The sequence below is a fragment of the Astyanax mexicanus genome, chromosome 6 (genome assembly GCF_023375975.1).
Source record: "Astyanax mexicanus isolate ESR-SI-001 chromosome 6, AstMex3_surface, whole genome shotgun sequence".
Taxonomy (NCBI): Eukaryota; Metazoa; Chordata; class Actinopteri; order Characiformes; family Acestrorhamphidae; genus Astyanax; species Astyanax mexicanus.
The window spans coordinates 45465095-45488085 of NC_064413.1; the positions used below are offsets into that span (position 1 = coordinate 45465095).

At 37.6% G+C, this 22991-nt stretch overlaps 1 protein-coding gene across 4 annotated transcripts in view; it reads right to left on the reverse strand.

The window, feature by feature from the left end:
* Window positions 1-22991, reverse strand: part of pard3aa (par-3 family cell polarity regulator alpha, a) — a 554989-nt gene that overhangs the window by 203988 nt on the left and 328010 nt on the right. For 2 of the 4 annotated variants that reach the window (XM_015602814.3, XM_015602813.3), the window contains exons 12-14: window positions 18545-18733; window positions 17101-17271; window positions 3703-3850 (exon numbers count right to left, since the gene is read on the reverse strand). In XM_015602814.3, the coding sequence (XP_015458300.3) occupies window positions 3703-3850; window positions 17101-17271; window positions 18545-18733 (508 nt within the window). Of the gene's footprint in view, window positions 1-3702; window positions 3854-17100; window positions 17272-18544; window positions 18734-22991 lie in introns of all 4 variants that reach the window. The other 2 variants (XM_007238652.3, XM_007238651.3) reach the window with 1 other exon arrangement.

Below are 22991 nucleotides of genomic sequence, written 5' to 3' on the forward strand. Positions count from 1 at the left end.
CCAATTAAACACATTTAGAATGGAGCTGATCAGGAGATTCAGGACATGGAAATACTATGCTACAATCATGCCAACACTGATTAAAAAATCAAAAACTGCTCAAAAAATGACTCCATACAGAGCAGGTCCTACCTAACATTATTACAATTGTATTAACACATTGTCTTGTTAATTGTAAGTGTTTATTTCTGTAGTGAAGATTATTTGCAATGTGTTGCTTCTCTTAAACCAAATTGTAAAATTACCTAAAACGTTCTAATAGCAGTTTTCATACTTTATTATTATTATTTTTTTCCAGATGGCTTACTGCTATAAATTTGCTGGTAGGGGTGGATAAAACACAAATGCATTGTTTAATAACTGGTAACTGATAACTTGAAGGCAGACAAAAGTCATTACACTTTAATGGGGAATTATGAGAAAACAAGAGTTCTGTCTTTAATAATATATGGAAACATATTCAAAACCGGTCCAGCACATGAACTTACAAGGTCCGTTTCCAGACTTCAAAACAGAACAATGTCTTACACAACTCATTATTCTTGATCTGTCAGTACAAACACAACCAAATACATTTGCTCTAAGAGCTAAACAACTGAATCCCAGAGAAAATCCCACAAGCTCATTTTCACATTTACTGGAAATCCTGTGCCACAGAAATCACCATTCAACTGCTCCACCCTTATGGTTTACAGATCATTTCTAGCTCATATCCACAATTTCATGCCATACATTATATTCTAATGCTGTGTCTGACAGTACTGCTCCATTTTCCTCTTCCTTCCCCTACATACTTCTCTATAAATCAGAATATTGTGAGTAAAAGCTGGGCCTGAACGGGCATCTGCCAGCCATCCATCATTCCTTACTCTTAACATTTCTACCGGTTCCAGCTTGCGGCAGTGCAGCACAATAGGAGATTTTTTAACACCTTAATAGGGATAACCTTTTTTGTCCCCCCCATTTTAGTACTAGCAGGCATTTTACTCTGTAAATCAATAGCTCTGAAAGGCACCACTCCTTTAATCCAAACTTAGAAAATTGCTTAGAGTGATGGAAGTGAATTACTTTGACATATAAAGTTAGTCAAATTCTCTGAGTGTGCTATTCTGTTCGGCAGAAAAGAAAGGGCATTACTACCTTTTACTGGTTGACAGCACTTTACTTTTTCTATACCACACGAACAGTGCATACAATCAGTATTAGTACCAATACTGATTTATTTAGAAGTACAAAAAACATTAACAGTTATGATGAACAATATAAATACCCTAACTTTACATTTTTACAATGCAGACATATTATTCATTGTTGCTTAAATCCTTTAACCTATTTGAGTATTGCTGCTGACTACAGTTTACCCAATCATTTACCCGACAGCTATGAATGTTTGTAAAATAAATATAATATGGGTTTTGGGGGATTGTGACTGGAAGGTCAACCCCAGGAGTGCCATTGAACAAGGCACATGACCCACAGTTGTTTCCTGAGTGCTAAGGTGGGCACTAATCACTCCAGGAGCAACCAGAGGATCACTGGTTCTGTCCACACAATCAGCATCAGTGAGGAGCCCTTGAGCAAGGCATATGACACCCAATTGCTTCCAGGGCCCTGGGGTGGTTGCCTACTGCTCTGAGCATGTGTTCTTATTTCATCTGTTGGGCAGCTGCAGGGTTAGAGAATATAGAACCATACATTGAACTTTTTTTTTTTCTCTTTAGGTAGATCAGTTATCCCATTTTTACCAACAGCCTCTTCACATAAGAAAGAAGAAAAACAAAATGATAAAGTTTAAAATATAGTTATTTGTTAGCATAGCTTAAGTACTAGCAGATTATTATTACACTTGTTAAAAAAAAAAAAAAAAAAAATCATGAATACTGGTTGATCTTATCAACCAAACTATACATCAGTTGAGTTCCACTGTGAATCCTAATGTGTAGCATAGAGTTTAGATTAGAGATTGGACCACAGGGTTCTTTACTGACATCCATCATTCACACCTACACAGAAGGACACTATCTGGCTAACCTTGCAAACTTGGACCCCTGCATGTCCTTACTTTTGAGTGGCAGGTGATATATTTGGCGGATTCTGTGAAATGAGTTGTGTCTGCTGAAGACTCTCTTTCTGACATGATTCAGTACACCCTGTCAGTCAGGTCTTCACCTTGACACGTTTTTTTTTTTTTCTTCCACCAGCAAACTCTATGTGCTTCAGACATGAGCCATACATCACTGTGTGCCTCGCCGTTCTGTTAAATGGAAGGTCATACAGCATCTATAATGTCATTTAGAGTGACAGAAATGGCCCATGTAATGATGCCTTATCACTCATATCGCTGCGCCAGCTTTTGAAATGTGTTTACCAAACAAAAAATAAACTGACAAGAGACGAAGATGGCAAACGAAAAAGCAACACTCCGACATATTTGGGAGAGAGAGGAAAAAAAAGAGAGCAGAAAATCAACAGAGGGAAAATGTGACAATTTGTCAAGCCTGCCGATAGTGACGGCTCCCATCTTCTCTGTGCCAAACTTTTCTGCAACTTCTCCACGTTGCTCATTTGTCCTGCGTGAGCTGCCGGGCTGAGAGCTCGAGCCCTTGAAGTGCTGCAGCTTTAGAAACTGTTTCAGTGCCAGCACTGGAGATATTTATGATCATGCAGGCCTTTTTTCATTGGGCTGAAAGTGTGTGTCAGTCCCTGTCAGGGGAAGCAATTGTGGCAAGTAGGGCAAAGTGTATGTATAAGACAGACAGACAGACACACAGACAGACAGACAGACAGTGTGAGAGACAGAGTAAGAAAGAAAGAGCAACAGACTGCCAAAGCTAAAAACAAAAAGCATGAGAGCGCGAGAGAAAAAAAGAGATAGATGGAAGCAGGACTCTCTCTTCAAGCACGCAGATCAAAGCGGTGGCGATGTGGTGGAAAGCGCCACTGAGAATTGTCAGATACGGAAGTGAAAGAATTGAGCTGCCAATATCAATTGTGTGAGGGGGAATACCTGTGTGAAATCATGCATCATTTGAACGAATGAACGTGGTCTGAGAGTGAAAACTGCATTAAGCCTTAATTACAGAACCACACAGCCATGGAGGAACAGCTCACTCACTCTGACCCTTTGTCTCTGTGTGTGTGTAAGAGAGCGAGTAAGGAACACCTGCTCATTATTTGTCTATTCTGAAATAAAGGGTATTAAAAACTAGTTTGTACTACTTTTGTTGGAATAACTGTCTGCATTGTCAGAATAAGGTTTCCTACTAGATTCAGTAGAACTTATGTGGGCATTCAGAAACATAAGTGTGTTATGTGTGTGAGAATGAGCACCATCCCACCTTGGTCTAAGCTCATACTAAGTACTAGATGGAGCACCATCATTCCAGGGAACACAGTTTTACTGCTCCACAGCTCAATACTGGTATACTTGGTAATTGGCATGGTAGCAATAGATTTATGTTTATCTGCTTTAAAGAGCCCTCTGCCCCAAATCATTGGCTGAAAATATTTTGTCCCATTTAAAACATGTGTACTTCGCCATTATTCTCAAGTTAGGTGCTCTTGCAGTTCTGAAACATTTACAAAGGAATACAGGAAGAACTAGAAGACAGAAAATGTAATTATATCTATTATAAACAACAGTAAAAGAACTGTCCTAAAACTTTTGATAATCAGTGTGCATGCAAATGTGTATTTCTATACCCATCAATCTATTGGTGATGTTGGTCCGAGGTGTGTCATCCAGGCCCTCTATAGCTCCAGGGTAGAGAGAATGGGAGATTCGCCTTTCCAATTCTGTGTGAGGCCGGTTCAGCGGCACATCTGACACTGAGGGACTGCCTGGGGGCTCCTGCTGAAAGAAAGCAAAGACCACCTTTAGCAAAACAAGGTACAAAACCTCACAAATAAATGCACAAAGTGATGGTTTAATTTACATACTAAAATAAAATGCCCACCACAGTAATCTTAACCTACTCAAATTACTACTTAAAAACTACTCAAAAGCTTTCTTTACTGATAATATTATTACACTGTTAGTTCTAAACTCACAATGTGTGCACATTAAGTACACTAAAACTGAGCAATACTGTTAGATAAACAGGTAGGTAGGGTACATTCTTTAGTTTATGAAACAAATTAAAATAAAGATGTGGGTCATGGGATTAAAATAATCTTTCTGTTAAACTTAAAACATATAAATAAATGGTGACAACATAACTATAGTATAATCACAATATTATACTTGAGGTTTGGCTATAACTTGAGATATTGGCATCAGTGTACTGATTTTTTACACAAGGTCAGAATTCTCACAGTACAACAGTATTAGTATATTATGTTACAACACAAACATTGAGTATATTATTGATTGAACATGTACTGGAAGTTCAGAATAGATCAGTAATTATTCTACTCATGAGCATATTTGCTGTTCTCAACATCAGTAAGAATTCTCATAAATCCGAGTAGAAAAAGGGTTCTTTAGAGTGACATTAAAAAAAAATGGCACACATTTATGACTTTTTTAAATTTAATTTTTAACAAACATCAGCTGCAAAAGGATGAATTGAAATAAACATTCAAATAGCTTTATACAGGTCCACATTAATCACCATGAGTGTTAAGTAGGTGCCATATACCCTTAAAATACTGCCATTCAGTAAAAAAAATGTTGGGAAAACTGGAAAAACTGAAACTTTCTAAAGTTCTATGAGCACAGATAAGTAAATGTAATGACCAAGCCTAAGACATTTTAGGAATCTCTGCACTCGGCTAGGCTGTGGGCTGTTTCTGCATTAGCATTATGTTAAAAGAAAACTAAAACACTCTTCAGTCAGAGAAGACCACATGGATTTCCAATAGCCTTTCAGAAAATCCATCTTACAACAAGCACAGCTTAAGAGCCTGCGACATTTGCTCAGTGGTCGATGTATTGCATTACGGATCCCAGAACAAACCGGACACTTTTACTTTTGTCAGTCAGCATTCAGCATAGGCCTAAAGAACGTGACAGGGAAAGGGATCCATCACTTTACACTAATGGAGAATAAAGAGTGGCTCTCGAAAGGCCATTTTGAACATTACGGTGGCAAAGGACTGAAATGGGACATTAAATGTCAGGAGGGTTTTGAACTCTGCCATGAGAATCTGAGTATCTGAGTATACTGGATTTATTTCTGCAGAAGAAAGTGACCACTGCATTAACACTGCATAATCAATACTGTACATACATTATGGGACGGTAACCCTGATAGATTAAGCCATATAAAGTCACATACCATATTTTCCTTTTAATAGAAAAAAAGATCCTCTTTCAAGTTACTGTATAATCAAGGACAAAGCTTTCACCCTGTCTGGGATACTGCCCCTATATGCCCAAATGTGGAAACTAAAAATTGGATCAGCTCCATACTTTCAAAAACTGACCAAAGATTAATAGGTGCAAGTGAACTGGGACTGACTGCACTGCAGTGTGAAACAGGAGGAAGGAACACTGACAGCATCACTCATCACATAATCAGGCAAAAAAAAAAAATCTTCCAGATGGGGGCAGGAGGAGCTCCCAGGGTCTGACAGGAGAAGTCCCTCATGTGAGGAAAGCAAAGCCAAGCAGGGGTATAGAGAAGCACCTGCTAATCATATTTAATACCCCTCTGTGGAAACACCTGTGAAATCCCAGCAGTCATGTGTGTGAAGCCTTATGGTGAGACTGGAGCTCTCATTGGCTGTCATCTGTGGTAGAGCTCCACATCACTGCTTAAAGTTAATTAAAAACTTCATGTGGAAGCAAGTCTACATACAAGTACAAACCAGGGATCAGCCCAACAATCGAAATCCTGAAAAGAAAAGTTTCTGGGATTCTTTTTTTGCACATGCCCTTTGGAATTCCTGCCACATTTTTGAAGTGGTAATGGAAGTTTTTTTTGTTTTGTTTTGTTTTTTTTTTCCCCCACCAACTGACCCTCAGATCTTCAGTTCCTCAGATCTTATTAAAAGCTATGTCAGAACCATGTGGCAAAAAGGTCCCTCTACCTAAGGAAGGAGAAATATATACTCTACACAAAAATGTGTTTAATTGATGCAAGGACACATATTAATTTATATGCATCTACACTCTGATTAATACATTTAGCTACTTCAACTTACTTTACGTGGAAAGACTTGGGTAGCTTTACAGGTTTTTAATTACTTGCTGATTGCAAGTGCTGAAGGGTGTAGCCTACCAAAAATAAAGGTCCTACAGTTATTGCTTTGTGTTTATTGGGAATGAGGTTAATGGTGCCAAAAAATAATTTACTCATAAACAAACTGTGTATAAACAATACCGATTGTCAGTTTGATTCAACTGAAAGTTAAATATTTAGTCAATCATTCACAATGGTGTTCTTCAGGAGCAGGAAGAAACTTTAGTATTGATAGTGCATCAGGTTTAGAGCTTCTTTAAACTTGCAGAATTCAGAACCCATGGACATTGCATAGACTATTGTTGTTATTGCATGTTACAAGATGGAGATCAAAGTCTTCAGCAACCCTCTCAGTTTGTTCCTCTAGAGTCAAACCTATATGTTTAGGGCTGACTGACACAATGAGAGAAAACACAGAACTGGTTTAAATGGACACTCCTGAAACATGCACACAAACAGAGGGGAGGGGATGGAGGGGGGGGGGGAGTGCGAGAGAGAAAGAAAAAAAAAGAGAGAGAGAGAGAGAGAGAGAGAGAGAGAGAGAGAGGGGAAAACACTACTTCACAACAACAAACATTATCTGTGAAGGTAAAACAAAGTTGTAGATCATTCCGGAGCTGTAGAGACGAGGGTCTCAAAAATGGCATTGGCAGAAACATTAGCCAGGGGACCCTAGACTATTTAATATAGATGAGATATTTAATGAAGTCTGGAGCTGAGGACTTATCTAGGCAGGCTTGATAAGAAAACCAGGCTAGCGTGGCATGGACAGGGTCAACGCAATTACAACAGAGCCCGCTGAAGACAGCACAACCAGCCTTATTGTTAAGCCCTCACCACAGTCTGCGCTGCCCTCAATGAGCTTTCAATTGTGAGACCAGGATTTGTTTTATGAATCTTTTCTCTCGTGTCTTAATCTGTTGGCGGACGGAGAATGAGATCTGATAAAATATTAGCTTTTATAGCAGAGAAGGGCTGAATTTTAAGAAACAGTGCGGAGGAAGAGAGAGAGATGTAGAGAGAGAGAGAGAGACCGTGTTTATGCGAGAGAGCATAAATGAAAAAGAGCATACATTTCACAAAGGACAAGGAGGATGATAGAGCTAAGCTTGAGTAATAGTGCTTACGGGACACTCCGATCTTAACAGCGAAGCGTTTCGGAGTGGAGGCGGTGCAGGGAGTGCTGAATTATCATGAACCCATTTATTTGTCCCATTCCAAACTTAATCTTCCCTAATCTACTGCTCTCTCAGACTGGATTAACTGAGTGGATTAAGATAGCGCCATCTAGTAGGAACCTCATTATAAAGTCCTGCCATTCCTGCCATTCCATTCTGAAGGTTTTCATTCTGGCGCCTCGTTAGTAACAGGCCATGGCGCCTCCTGAAATTGGCCAACAATTCCATTTCAGAGTTTCTCAGACTGCAATCAGTGTGCCATGGCTGGTGTGTAAATCACTCTCAGGTAAAAATTTAACTGAATGCATTAGGAACCTAAAGAGACTACACAGGCTTCTGTCTTGGTTCTGGGATTTGTCCACATCAGTTCTAGATTCACCAAGGCTCTTCTCACGTCTGATCACAAAAATTGTGGGCAATTTACAACAACATATTTTTTTTTTTTTTTTTGGATAAAATGTTTCATGTTTTGATTTTTACACCTCACAAGATCATGCAATGTTTAAATTTTGCAAAAAGTATGGTCAACTCTAAAAGTTTCCACTGATGGATTAAATGTAAAAGTTGAACATAACTGTACCACTATGCAATGGCAAGAACATGTCCTTCTGGTTTCTAATTAATCAGACACTCATGTTGATTAGATGTGGGAAAATATATCGATATTGCAGTATATAATAATACTTTAATCAATTAATGAAATGGCTCTCTCACCACAAATACCAGTTTTCACTCAGGACCTTATCTAATTGTGAGCCAGTTCAGATCAGCATTAGTCTCAAAACAATAATGATTTGTTTAGGTCAGACTGAAAAAAATAAATGTTGGTCTTAAATTAGGCCTGGACAATAGACATGGTGATGTCAGTAATGCCTAGACTTGAATTTCAGGTCCAATTTAAGCTCTATTCAGAACTTATGGAAGTGTTTCTCAGACTGCTGACAGCCTGACACATCATAACAATAACCAGCTCTGAAGACTTTGCAAAATGATTGATGATGCGTGAATTGTCGTCCACAGAAGCAGGAAAGCCCAGAAGCTTTCCCACTGCTTTGAACAGGAGTTTCACATTTTCCTCAGAGCAATGGATGCAACCCTTCATGTAGAACTTCCCTCAGGAGCTGGAGAGAGTTAAGAAAAGTTGGGCTTTGAGTTTGAAAAAGCTTCACACATGTTTAGTTTTACACCAATGCATGCTTACACACAGAAATTGCCCAAGCATCTCAGCACTGTTTATGAAGCTTTAATCCAGCTGCCCTCTTCTCCTCTCAGGCTGTAATTACAGGCCTTAAGCTGTCACATCCAGGCTGCACTGGGGCTTGCCTTACACAGGCTCGGTCATGTTCATTAGCCCTCTCCATCACATCCTTTCATCCATCGCTCTCTCTCACTCATACATTATTATTATTTTTATTATTTAACACCCTCTAAGATGGCCTTTCTTTTGCTTTCTCTCTTACATCCCGGTATTAGCATTAGCACAGCTGAGATGGTGATTAAAACTATGATCTTTGTGTGGATTATTGCTGATCTTCAGAACTCAATGATGCTGCAGGATCATCACAGATCATGACATCATATGACGTCTGTCTGACAGAAGATTGGTTTACTTTGGAGTATTTTAGACTATATGTCTGGTCTCTACAGGTACTTTTTCCAAATGACAATCTCTTAAATCAAAACTACAGCTCCCATGATGCCCTATCCATCACCACAATGACATCAGAGAGATCAATAAGTACTGATGTCACAATGATCTAATACAGATAAGATCAGCCAAAGAAAGCAAGAATGGGCAATAAAGTTCATCCCATCACTGGCCGCATTTGGATGCATCTCAGCATATATCCTCCTGTGCTGAATCCAGAGAAGCAGTGTGGCTCAATACTAATAAAGCCATAATTTACTGGCCACCCTGATTGATAGTGCGCTAAAAACACCATTGATCAAGCCTTTCCTTTTATGGGACAGCCTCGTGTAGCAGCCTTGCTGTTTCCTTCCTCGTGTCAACTCAAATCATCATCATCCTGCCATGACCCTCATCAATTCATCTGTATGCACACCAGTGACTGCGTATTCCCTTATGTAACATTGCCATTCAAAGAAAGCTTTTCTCTGCTCTGAGAACTTGCGCTGTCCCTATTTTTCCCCTGCTGTGCCCAGGAAGAGAGACAGAAGGTCACTTTTTGGGCTGTCAATCATCCAGAAGTCATTCCATATCTGTGGATATGTTTGAGTCACCTGGGATACAGACTTCCAGCTACATGTACAAACATGTGGGAAAAATAGAAAAAGAAAATACAGTTGAATAAAAATATAAAATTTACAAAAATACTAAAGAATTATATTTGAAAATAATTTGTAAAATAGATTTAACATAAATGCAATTATTTTAAAACAAAGTTTGGATAGCACGCACATCTATTACTTAACATTCTCAAAATCTACTGCAGATGATTACAGCATGATTAGAGCTACATTATATTTGTACTCAGATGTATGAATTGCGGCTGTCTAAATTTTGGAGTTCCAAGAATTAAATTTCAACTAAATCTCATCCACATGTTGAATTTCTTATTTAGGGAAAGCCTCAATGTATTGGCTACAATGCATTTCAATAGTTGCAAAATCAGTAGTGTTATACAGGTCATTTTCTACTTATGTCTCTTTAAATTAGTCGTACACACTGTACTGTCCAACTTTTGTGGACTGTGTGGACATGATCTTATAGTGTCCTTATGAATGACAACCTAGAACAATGCTAACATTTACAACCTTCGATATAGAAAGTGAGAAATATTGTAGTTGAATTTGCTATGAGTTGAAATAAAACATTGATAAATAATAGTCAATTCAGTTGTGGTGAACTTCAGTTGTTTTCTGGAAATTTAGCTAACCGTGTCCTTCCTGTTTGGGTCATATATATAGTGGACATTTAAAAAAGGCAGGTAAAAGGCGTGTGGGGAAAAAAAAACAAAAAAAAAAACAAACACTATATAAACGGTAAGTAATACTTTTCAGCCAGGCACTCTGGCATGAGAGTCCTTTTTTTACGGTTCTACTTATATAATTAGAACAATTTCAGGGCCTTTTCATGTGGTCAAGAGAGAGAAACATTCTGCACAAATCTCCACTTATGAGCCAACTCCTGCAGGGAATTCTGCTGAACCGTGTAGAACAATAGAGTATATATATATCTTCATTTCTTTGAGACAAAAAGCTACCCAAATGTGACTGAAAATGTGGACCACACTGCTCTCATGCATAACCCATAAAGGTGGGTGTGTTTGTGCTGTATGTGAATTTAGGTTTAGAGTGGGAGGAACTGGGAGGAGTTTCAGAGAGTGATGGAAGGATTTCATTACTGATTAAAAGAAGGTGAGATACAGATATCAACAAAGATGTCCTTCAGTAACTACACTGGACTTAGCTTGACTTTAAGACATATTATGCATTGCATGACATCATTACCATATGCATTAAATGGTATCTGACCCTGGGTCCTGTGCACTATATCCTTACACCACATACTTGGCAACCTAAAGCACTGCATTTTGAATAATATAAAAGTGCAGTTAGCTAGCATTAGTTAGGTAGTTTTAGTGTAATATATAAAAAAAAGTCCTCATGTGGAGCCCAAAGAATTGGGCTACTTTGCTAATAGCTCACACAAGAGGCACAAGAGGCAATCTTGACTGGTTAGAGTGATTCAAGTTACCTGTGAGAATTGCCCCAGAAATTTAATAAAAGATAAAAACATGCAAAAAATAAATTGAGAAATAAAGGCAAATAGATTTTTACAAATAAAAATAGAATTGGTTACACGGGTTTATATGAATGTACTGATATCTGTATAAATCACACAAATAATACTAGGCCCTGATACTGGGAAATCTTTAGATCAGCATCACAACCAACCATATATAAATACAACAACGGACAAACAAAGATCAGATCAAATTAGATCATATTTTAAAGTTGAAAACTGCAGTTGCAGTTTCATGTTAAGGCTCCTCCTCCTTCATGTACAGTATGTATAGCAGTTTAAAGGTAACTAAATACAACAACTAGGCTACAGTATTAACATTGCACTATAACCTGCTGTATTTATCAGTGCAAACAATAACTTGCTCCACAAGTAGCTACACAACAGGTCGATTCCATTTGAAACATAGGTTCAATCTGGTACATCCAGAGTGGTGCATCTCTGATCCATGCTAAAATGTTTTATGGCAGTACCTCACTGTGAAATAAGAACTTCATGTATGAGTTAATCAGGATCTGTATGACTTTCCTTGAACGATCCAATGAGGCAGCAAACAATCCAGCAATATGTGAATACTGCTGAAGGAGTGTACAAGCTATTTATTTCTCCCAAAATACTAAAAGTGCTGAAAAGGTCATGTTATTGCTATAAACCTTCGGTACACACAGATCGCAGTGGTGAGCGCGCTAAAGCCTGCTTGAGGTTCAAAAGTTAGAAGTGAGTAAACATCTGAAATATATATGACTTCACACTACAACCTCAGCACAGGCCACAGCAGAGAGAAAGGGCAAAAAAACAACATATTGACTGCAGATATTTTAAATTTGTATGTAAGGGTGTGGGTGAGAGTGAGTGTATGGTTCATATGGACAACCCAGAAAAGGTAACAAAGTCTGCAACAAAGTTGGCACCATTTTCAACACATTCCAGCCCTACTAAATAAAGTAACTGATTACAGGTAAGAGGCAGTTAAACTGTTGGACCACTCTAGAGCTGTACAATTAAACTACATCAAAACAGTTTGGAGTACATCGTTTTTTTTTGTTCTTTCCTGGACTCTACACAGTTTTTACAGCTCTAGAATGGTGCAAGTGTGTACCTGCTTGCTTGTCAAGAAAAGCAGAACATTAAATCCCATCAACACCACAACCCTTAATGGTCAGAAGTCTGCGAAGAGGATAGCCTCCCCTTTTGTGATAGGGTAAGTTCTAACCTGCAAATGAGAATAAACAGTAAACAATGAGGTGGAGGAAAACATTTTATAAAATGCTTTACTCAATTTGAGCAACTAATTTTTTTTTAGGTCAGCTTAAAATGTATTGTTGTCCAAACTAAGAAACAGAACTAAACATTTGAAGCTAAGATAAACTTTTGACCAACTTGAGTCACTCCATCACTTTATGTATGATTTATTTAGTTTTTGCCCCAAATAATGCAAGGACTATTATAAAAAACAAACAAAAAAAAAAACAACAACACACAATATTGCGTTACCTACTCATGAAGCAGAAATGCATCGAGGCTGCTGGCAACCGAACTTTGATGACTCTACTGATGCAAGTTTGTGTTAAAAAATCATTAAAGATTAAGCTGACGTATTTCAGCTCTGGCCTTCTGTAGCAGTGAGTAAAGGCTGAAGTCAGCACCACAGAAATACCAAAATGATAAGTGCATTTTAAAGTACAGATAAGAAATTAATTGAATTGAAATGACTTTCCCAGAATTTTAATTGCGTGAACACATATGACATTATATTAATAGAAACCCAGCGGTCGAAATTACAGGCGCTCTGAAGCATTGCTTCAATTATTGAGCGGGAGAAATTGCAATGACCAATCATACATTACATCATTAAGTGGGTCAGGCCCATCCCTTCTGATGCGCAGGACTGCTCCAATTACCAATAGCAGCCAGTGGAATGGTGGGAGAGATAGCCCCATGCCTCCAAATGGGCCTTCGCTTTTACAGCCAGAGGCTCTTCAATAGAAAGTCCGTAGTTCCTTTCTGTTGGTGAACAGTAGAAACCGTGCTGACGCTGTCATCATGTCATCATGCTGATTGGCCTTTTTCATCCTGAGGCCATGAAGAGCAATTAACTCCTTATTACAAGAGTACATTAGCACAGCGCTAATAGCAGTCACACTCCGTTTACAGGGTCCAGCAGCTTAAAGAGAGTGTCTAATGTACACGCTCGTAAGTGGCATTCACAGCTAAAATCACTGTCAGTTAAACATGGGGAATCATGTGATTTCATGTATGTGTGTGTGTGTGTGTGTGTGTGTGCATGTGTGTATAAATGATATAGGTTAGAAATAAAAAGAGTGTATTTTTATAGTGCACTAGAAAGTGTAGACTTTACTAAACACAGGCTAATAGATACTGAATGACTTGATAATAAAGAAATCATGTAAAAACATGCAGTGTAAAACTAAAACTATTACAGTTTACCTGCTTTAAACCTGTAGTAATTTCAGCTGTGTCATTTATAATTGTTCTATTCTGTGTTTTATTAACTGTGCTCTTCTAACTGTGCCACTCCCACAGTGCTTCCTAATGCCCTTCTGTTTCTTACAACTGTACTGTTCTATCTGAGTATATGCATATAGGATAAATACATACCTTTAAATAAATACATAAATACGCGCACAGACACATATTTAGTGTGTGTGTCACCAGATAAACACACATGTAACTTTCAATTTTAAACGTATGATGCTTAAATGAAGGTGCTTTAACATCAGAGTCTCTCTGTCTCTCTCTCATTACAATGTTTGCTCAGATGAAGCAGCGGGGGTCCGATTCTGTTGGAGGGCTTTAGGCTGGGGTCTGCTGATTACACTCAGGACTTGGTTTATACAGCAGGGTGAACAACCAAAGAACCCAGAGTCCGTTTGATAGACAGATAAGAAGTGACCTTGTATCTGGGCACTTCTGGAGGCGACTGGTAACCTTGCTTTGAAAGACGGGGGAATGGTGTGTGTGTGTGTGTGTGTGTGTGTGTGTGATGAAACAGAATAACAGTATGTGGTCCACTCCAATAAAGTGCTAGAAGCAACAGGCAACAATCCAAAAATAAATAAATAAATAAAAAACTAAACAGACCTGATCTAGACAAGCCAGCATGTATGTGTGTGTGATGGGGTGAAACAGGAACACAGCATGTGGTCGAGTCCAGTAAAGTGCTGGCAGCAAGAGGCAACAATACTACAGTAACCGACATGAGTATGCCTTTAACAGATATTAGACTTGATGCCTTCTGTCTGGCAGAAGCAGGGGGCGATGCAATATATTGAGACCAAAGGTGTTAAAAGTATTCACATTCATTACACAGGTAGAAGTATAGATACTAGGTATTAAAATCATTTTGTAGTTATTGTTTAAGTTGAAGTTGAAGTATCAACTTAAGCTTTTTACTCAAGTAAAAGTGTAAAAGCACTGGTTTCAAAAATACTTGAGGTATAAAGGTAAAAGAAATGTGCAGGTGACATGGCTCACGTATAAACTAACAGGGTGTTGGAGGGCTATTTTTAATACTTCCCATCCAACCAAAATCAAATTCACTTTATCCAGATGGTAATATTAATCTGGATAGTTTCTTTCTTTTTTTTTTTTGAATGATAAGAAGCCAGAATGAAAACAAGCTGAAATATATATTTTTTTGTTATGTAAAGAGTAGAAAGCTCAGATAATTGTGTGAACATGTAAGGAGTAGAAGTAGAAAGTAATCAAAAAATATATATTACTATATTAGTAAGTATAGATAACAATTTTTGCTTAAGTAAGGTAACACATTATTTGTACTTCCATAATTGACACATATAATAAAGACCAAGGGGATGGTGTGGAGTCACTGGCTGGGCAAGATATTGCACAAGTGACATTTTATCACCAACAAACAGATCAAACACAAGAACACAAAGCTGAGGCTGCAGCTCACCAAAACTGGATGATTTAAGACTTGTGAAATGTAGCCTCGTCTGATGAATCTTGATTTCTGCTGAGTCTCATAGTAGTTGGTTAGATCAGAATTTGACAACAAAATAATTAATTTATGAATCCAACCTGCAATGTGCCAACACAGACACTAGGCAGGTGGAGGTGGTGTAATGGTGTGGGGAAAGTTGCGTGGTTACACTTTGGGCATGTTAATTCCAGTCAATTACTGACTGTTATTTTGCTAACCACGTGTGTCTCTTTACAACTACAATTTAGCATGATGTATGATGGCACAAAACAGTGGCTTTTTCTGGTCAATAGAACAATTTGGGTTGTGGCAGAATGTGAGATTCACAGTAAAGTCTGCAGACACTGTGTGTCCATATAGACCAGAATCTATGGCTAAAGCAAGATATCAATACATCCAAAACTATTTTATACAAGGGGGAAAAAAAATAAAAATATATCATATCATAATATTGTGCAGTGTGCTTGGGTTGTTTCTGTGGAAACAGTTGGGGTTAAGGACAGGCGGCATAGTGACGATTTCATTTTTGCTATCTCAAACAACAAAATACAGTGTATTGTAATGAGTGAAATACCACAGAGTTCAACAGTGTTATACTTACTATTAAAAAGACGATATTGCACAGTCATCCATTTGGATATTTAACTACAGAGCATGCTGTGTTTTGTATCCGCCGTTACAAATAAATACTCCTACTTTCAGATAATATTTTGTTATATCATATTGTATCTCCTATTTTTAATTTATCACACTGAAATATGAGTTATGGAATTCATGGCATTAAGAACTAAGAAAAAAACAAGGCCCTATCCAGTATTAGTATATTTGTCTTAATAAATGGCTCAGTTAGTACAAACATGTAAAGGAGAAAATAATGACTTGGAGGGATGAGCACAGAAAAAATAAATAAATAAATAACCGTAGATATTTGATATTTCATAGAGCCAGCCCTTATCAGTTCATATCAGCATGAGCGTTTCAGGAGCCGAATTGCTTTCGATCTCGCGCCTCGTTTCTCTCTCGCCTCATCTCTCTCACTCCCTCTAGCTCAACCCTGTTCAGGCCTGATAAGAACTCCTCAGTCTAATTCACTTTTCCTGTAGTCAGACTCAACTATCTGCTCACAGCACAAGACTCTGTCCGTCATCAGACATGCTTATGATGGCCTGTTATAGGCACAGTTCTGTACTGCCAGGACAGCTAAGAGCATGAACTGACCCCAGACTCCCTATATGTCAGCCTGTGTATATAACAAAAAGCACAAAAAGAGTTTGAGATTCATTAAAAATGTGAAGATAATCAACTAGTGCTGGGTGATTATAGCCTAAAAAAAAGCGCTGACAGTGCAGTTTTCAGAAACAGCTAAATTTATTTCCAGCTAAATATAAGCTTTAGCCCAATGGGTGTATTTGTCGAAAGTGCTGGAACAGTGCTGGAACTTTTTCCGGTACACACTTCTGTTTAGAAAATATGTGGGTGTCAGTCTGTGGGAGGCACCAGTAACCAAGGCAAGATGGATAAACACTTCAGAAATGAGTAGCGTTTTCGTATATTTTATATTAAAGAAATAAAATGTATGTATGTAAAATCGTGATTTTTAAAATCGCATTAAAACTATAATTCGAATCAACCAAAATAATCGTGAAAATCAGCCATCACTCAGTCAACCAGTACGTGTAAAATTTTTACCAGATATATTTTACAGAAAATACTATGGCATAACCAAGTTTAAGCAGGGTTTTAGTTGGTTGCAACTAAATTTAGTGTACACAGTTAAACACTTATGTCAGTCAGCAATGAGAAAAACTTGAATTAGATGAACAGACTAATTAGCATGTCTAAAAACTTTTGGATGTTCAGTACAACATTACACTCAGTAGTGCAAACCAATATCTTGATTTGTTTGTTTCTAACAGAGATCTAAATTTACTTAACTGAGAAAACAAAAACTTATGATTTTTCTTTTTCCCTATAATCTTTTCCTATCTCTCACTCACACAAACTGACCTTATTACTCCCGCTGACTGTTCTGGCCACTATGAGTAGGATCATGCCCCTCTTATTGCCTTCCACAGACATGGACTTGCGTAGAGTCTCCATGGCCTCCTGGTTTGTTTTTTCCAGCAATGATTCTCCATTTACAGCCATTAACTGGTCATTCACCCTCAACCGACCATCCTGAGAACACACATACACAATACAGAGATGACAAACAACTTCTGAACCTTCTGAACATGAGTACACAAAGGCTATGCAAAATATTAGCTTTGCTAATAGAAGAGGCAGTTAATCTGTCACATCAAATAATCTAAAAGCTGTGAAATGCAAAAGCCTTGTCTCTTTAAAATTGCAACTTTACAGAAGAAGGAAATGATCTTTATAACTTTTAAGGCAAGTCCATATAAAACAATTTTATTCTAAGTCATTGTGGAGAATTTCTCCTGAAAAAAAAAACAAGAAAAATGGCGATACAGAGATACAGAGATACGGAGATACAGAGGCATAATTGCAGCACGTACTAACATGGAAATCAGGCTAAAAATTATAATTGTCTACACTTATTTTTTTAATCACATGGGATGAAATTTTAATTAAAGCCTACAATATCAAACAATGTTATCTTAGCAAATTTAAGAGGAAATAATAATGAAAGTTAATAACATAAGGTTTGTGAATTGCTTGGATGGGTTGTCTTCCTGACAAAACAAAAAACTAACAAACAAGCTAAAAGGCCTGGAGCTTATTTTATGAATAAAAAGGAGAGAGAAAAACACTACATTATTGGAGTCACTGCTGCATTAAGACATTTCACCAGTGGCACTTTAGTCCCTTTCCACTATGTGTTTTATTTTAGTAGAGTATGGCTGATAAACTATTCGGCTGCAGACAGACTGAATTATTTGTGAATCTATGACATATGATGCTTCCAAAATAATACCACCAAATAACCTGGCATCACGGTTAGAGAAAGTGAATCATTTCAATGAGAAAAAGTACAGGCATGCCAAAAGTCATGAGATGTATGTAAACTGATTGAGAAATGTTACCTCAGGGGACGGCTTGGAAACTTACACGTTACTATAAATTGTGAGGTGGTATCATGAAGCTCAATATTGGACAGCATGCTTATGGCAGGGCAATGTAAATTATGAGTTTGAGCAAGGTCTATTAGAGTGTCGTATGGGTCATTAAAGGCATTTTCACACACAGTGGATGGTGCAGTGGGTGGTCATGATTATGACCGCCCCACACACACATATCTCGGTGGTCAGTACAGTGTTTTTTAGCTTGTATGGGACATGATCAAACACGTATGATACTAGTTCCTAAATCACAACCAAAAAGTAGTGGGTCATCTTATACTTCAATAACGGTGGAGCTCTCTGACTAGGAACAGTCAAAATTCACAAATATCTCATTAAAGCAGTCCTGAAGATGATCTGTTTCTTACTTTGCAGGCAGCACCTCCATTGATGATGGACTTGACAAAGATGCCCATGTCTGCGTGGTTCTCTTTGGAGCGATTTCCCTTGACGCTGACCCCAAGCCCAGCAGAGCCCGAGTCATTTAGAGGAATTTCAAAGGTCAAGAACTCTCTTGTTCCATCAGGAGTAAGCACCAACTCATCTTCTTCTGCTTTCTAAAGAGAGAGAAAGAAAATGTGTGAAAAAAGATTCTTAAATATATTCTTACCACTTAACAAACACAATACACACATTACACATGAAAGCACATTAGGCCTTCAGAAAAGAGCTATTTTCAGACAATACAATAAGCCAATTTTACACAGAGAACAGTCAAGCATTTATTCTACTGTTACTCTGAGCTTAGTGCTTGTTCAATTGATCATAAACCATGAACGAAACATTCATTTACAATGACTCCAAACAGAACATCTAACAGAGTGGTTCTGAGCAGTTCTGCTGCATGTTGCTTCTACAGCGTGATAAAGATAAAGATAGCAAAATCATGTGACAACATATGATGCTCCCACAGGATGTAGTGAAGCACTGATATGGTTCCCTTTGCAGTGAGTAAGGCCTCCTGCTGATAACAGCACCAATCATAGCTGTGCCCCTCTGAGCTCAGGGGAAAGCTGCTGCAGCAGCAGGGGAACATGGCACTTATAACAGGAGCAACTGTACAGCAGGGACTCAAGGAATACCTGCTGGCATCAAGATTCTTTAATTATACCCTCAGAAAAAGAAGGAAAAGGAAAAAAGGAAAGAAAAAAATACTAGTTGCTGAATTTTAACCCCTATATGTCTAACCTTATTGTCATTTTTAGCCCCACTTAAATACAATCACATAACTAATCATACTATAGAAATATAGCCACAATCAAAAATACAAAAAATAAAAAATAATAAAAGCAAACTAAAACAAAAACGCCTCCAAACACATTTGATCTTGTTTACAGAAATATGATGCTGAATGTAATTTGGTAAAAAAAAAAAAAATCTAATGTCCATAACCAATGAGCAGTGGTCTTAATATGATCTACTATGATAACTTACACTGATCTGTTTGCAAGACCTTCCACAGATTCTTAACACATATATGCATAACTAAAACAACATAAATTTCAAAATATTGTAAAAACATAATCTATTTCTTAATGCTTCATCACTGGTCCTAAACAACAAAGGTTACAGTTTCAATCCTCTATGAAGCCACAGATTGTCATGACCAAGATTCTATGAAAGTGCACTATGAACTTGAACTATGAAAATGAACTATGTTTAAAAAGTCAGTACAACCAATACCAAATACTTAATTAATATAGGTAATTTAGATAATTTATGTTTTTAGAAATATAGAAAACAATAATGTCTACAAATATATCTATATTTATATAAATATAGATAATTTACATATTCCTCTAGAATAGGGGTGGGCGATATTTCATAATATTTTCGCAATAACGATATGACAAAATACTGAATTAAAAAAATAAATAAATAAAAATAAAAATAATAATAATAATAATAATAATAATATATATATATATACACACACACAACCACACACACACACATATATATATTACAAGAATTACAAGAATTGTATCAGATTTATAACATAAGTCAATGATCCAGAATGCCATGATACTAATAATGCACTCCAAATATCTCCATATATCCAGGATTAAAGTAAAATAAATGATCCTGGATGATCTGCCTCTAGTAAATATATAATGAGAAATGAGAACAGTGCAAGTCTTTCTTTTGCTAAAAACAGTAAAAAAAAAAAAAAAAGAAAAAAAAAAAAGTAGTATCCTGATGTGATAATTAGGGGTGGGTGATTTGGCACAATATTTCAGGGTATAATATCGATCACGATATTAAAAATTGTTGCCGATATTATTGTGTACGATACGATATGGCACACCCCTACTCTAGAAACATTTTTCATTGAGCAATGAGAACATCACATTTTTGAAGCATTTACACATGTTGTGGGTAATGAATGCTGAAGCAATATGAATTCTCAGGTTTTTTTTCAGTATTTTATTGAAAACACATGCACACACACACACACACACACACACACAAACACACAGGCTTGAGAAAAGTCCTTGTATCTGCAGAGTTGGTGGAAGCTTGGAAGGTGTCGAAGCTTAAAAGGAGGTGGAGTTATTAGGATGCAGCAGAGCATTCAAGTGGTCAAGCCCTTATCTTTCTCCACCTCACAATACACCTCTCTCACACCTCTGTCACACCTCTCTCCCTCTCTCTCTGTCTTTTCTCTCTCTCTCTCTCTCTCTCTCTCTCTCGTTTTCATACACACATATACACGGTTCATTGCATCACTTCACAACCCATCCAATGCCATCACCTTCCACTATGGTTGTCATGGCAACCAAGGCAACTCTCTTCTGACAATAACTTCACTGCTCAGGTGAAGGCAGTGTGGTAGCCACACCGGACACGCCACATCATCCTCCCCACCGTAAGCATACAATTCACACACACATTCCACCATTCAGCCTTCAAAGGTACAGTACAGTCAAAAACCCAGCGCTCTCTTTCTCCAGCAGAGCCTTCACCTCGCCTCTGCCTGATGCAACAGTGAACTCTCAACAGTGACTCAGGTGTAAACTCTCAGGGTTGATGATGTAACTCAGAGATGATGTTATGGCAGGTTTCGGGTACATGGTGTAAGGAGCCTTTCTGGTAAGGAACCAGGATGGAGGAAAGTTTCAGGGCCCATGGTAGTGAGATTTTGGAGTTGACGTTACTCCAGTTTTGGGGATTATGGATGACACAAGGTTTTGCAGGGTTTCAGTGCTTGTTAATTTTTACAGATAAAGACAGGGTGAAGATGGACTTATGTACATGATGTGTTCATGATTCAAAGTTAATAAACTGTGGCTGCACATTTTCTAGGGTAAGGATGGGAAAGGTTTTAAGACCAGAGATTAAAGATTGAGATTAATTTAAGATGTCCTGGTTAACGTTTGTGAAATTCTGAGCTATATGACACTTTTCAGAATTAGGACAGCATGATTATAAGAACGAATATTGTTTTTTTGTTTTTTTTTAAATGGCAGTGGGGTAAGGTTATAGGATGCTATTAACAGCCCTATATAAGAAGCTTCTGAAGATACGGTGACCATTTGCAGGGTTTAGCTGTTCAGAAACATGTAGCTGTACAACTCAATTTTTTTTTAAACAATGGACAGATTTCACACAGGATGTAGAGATTCCACTTAAGTCTTCTGGAACTGTATTTTTTAAGCCTTCAATGTAGGTTTCAAAGTCAAGATATTTGTCAATTCCATGTGATGTGCTTCTTCCGTCCTTGATAATGAAAGCACATCATTTTAGAGACCTGTTTGGCCAAATCCAAAGGCACAGAGTGAGTGTCTCTTCTCAAGGTGTGTCAATGTCAAACTGAGGCAGGATGTGAGAGGGAGTGTGTGGGGGTTTGGAGGGAAAAGTCAATGAAAGATACACTATAATCCTTTGACTGCGCACAGACTTCCTTGTACTACCTCTCTATTAAATCATCCAACACACAGCTTTATTCAGCCAAGGACAAAGTCAAGACGTCCCACTCTCCGATTCCAGAGTCTGCATTCACTTCACTCACTCATGTAAACACTTGCAAGCATTCTCAAAGACCAGTAAACAGAACCCCCTACATTTACACTCACACACCGACACACTCACACACACGAAAATACTGTATACACAGGTATACTTCTTCTTTCTACCTTTTAAAATATATTGTGTAGTCAAATGAGAGAGGAGGCAAAGAGGAGGGGGAGCAAAAGAGAGAGAGAGAGAGAGAGAGAGAGAGAGAGAGAGAGAGAGAGAGAGAAAGAGAGAGCATGTGTGCATAACCAAATATATCTCACTGTTTCAATGTTAACTATAATGCTTGATGATATTGATATTTCTTATCTAGTAAAAGGAGTAATTATGTACAGTACCAGTCAAAAGAATGAACACACCTTAAATTCAGTGTTTTTTTTTTGTTTTGTTTTTTATTACTGAAAAAATTGTGAATTGATACTGCAGTCATCCAAACTACATCCAACTACATATGGAATTATTTAGTTAACAAAACAGCTTATTTTTTTAAAATATTTTTCAAATAAGGCATATCCTGCTTAAATTAACGTTATGAGGTTAATTTATGGGTAAATTACTTGAATTTATTGTTCTCTTATTGTCCTTTACCACATATTATGGCAAAAACAACTCAACTGTGTAAAGAAAAAAATAAAACACTTTAAGAAATGAACTTTCAAGAACTCTGAAAGTATCCTTAAGTGCAGTTGCAAAAACTATCAAAAAAGTTAGGATGAAACTGGCTTTACTCAGAAGAGCTCGAGTTACCTCTGTTGTATAGGATACATTCATCAAAGTTACCAGAAACATCAAAGCCTC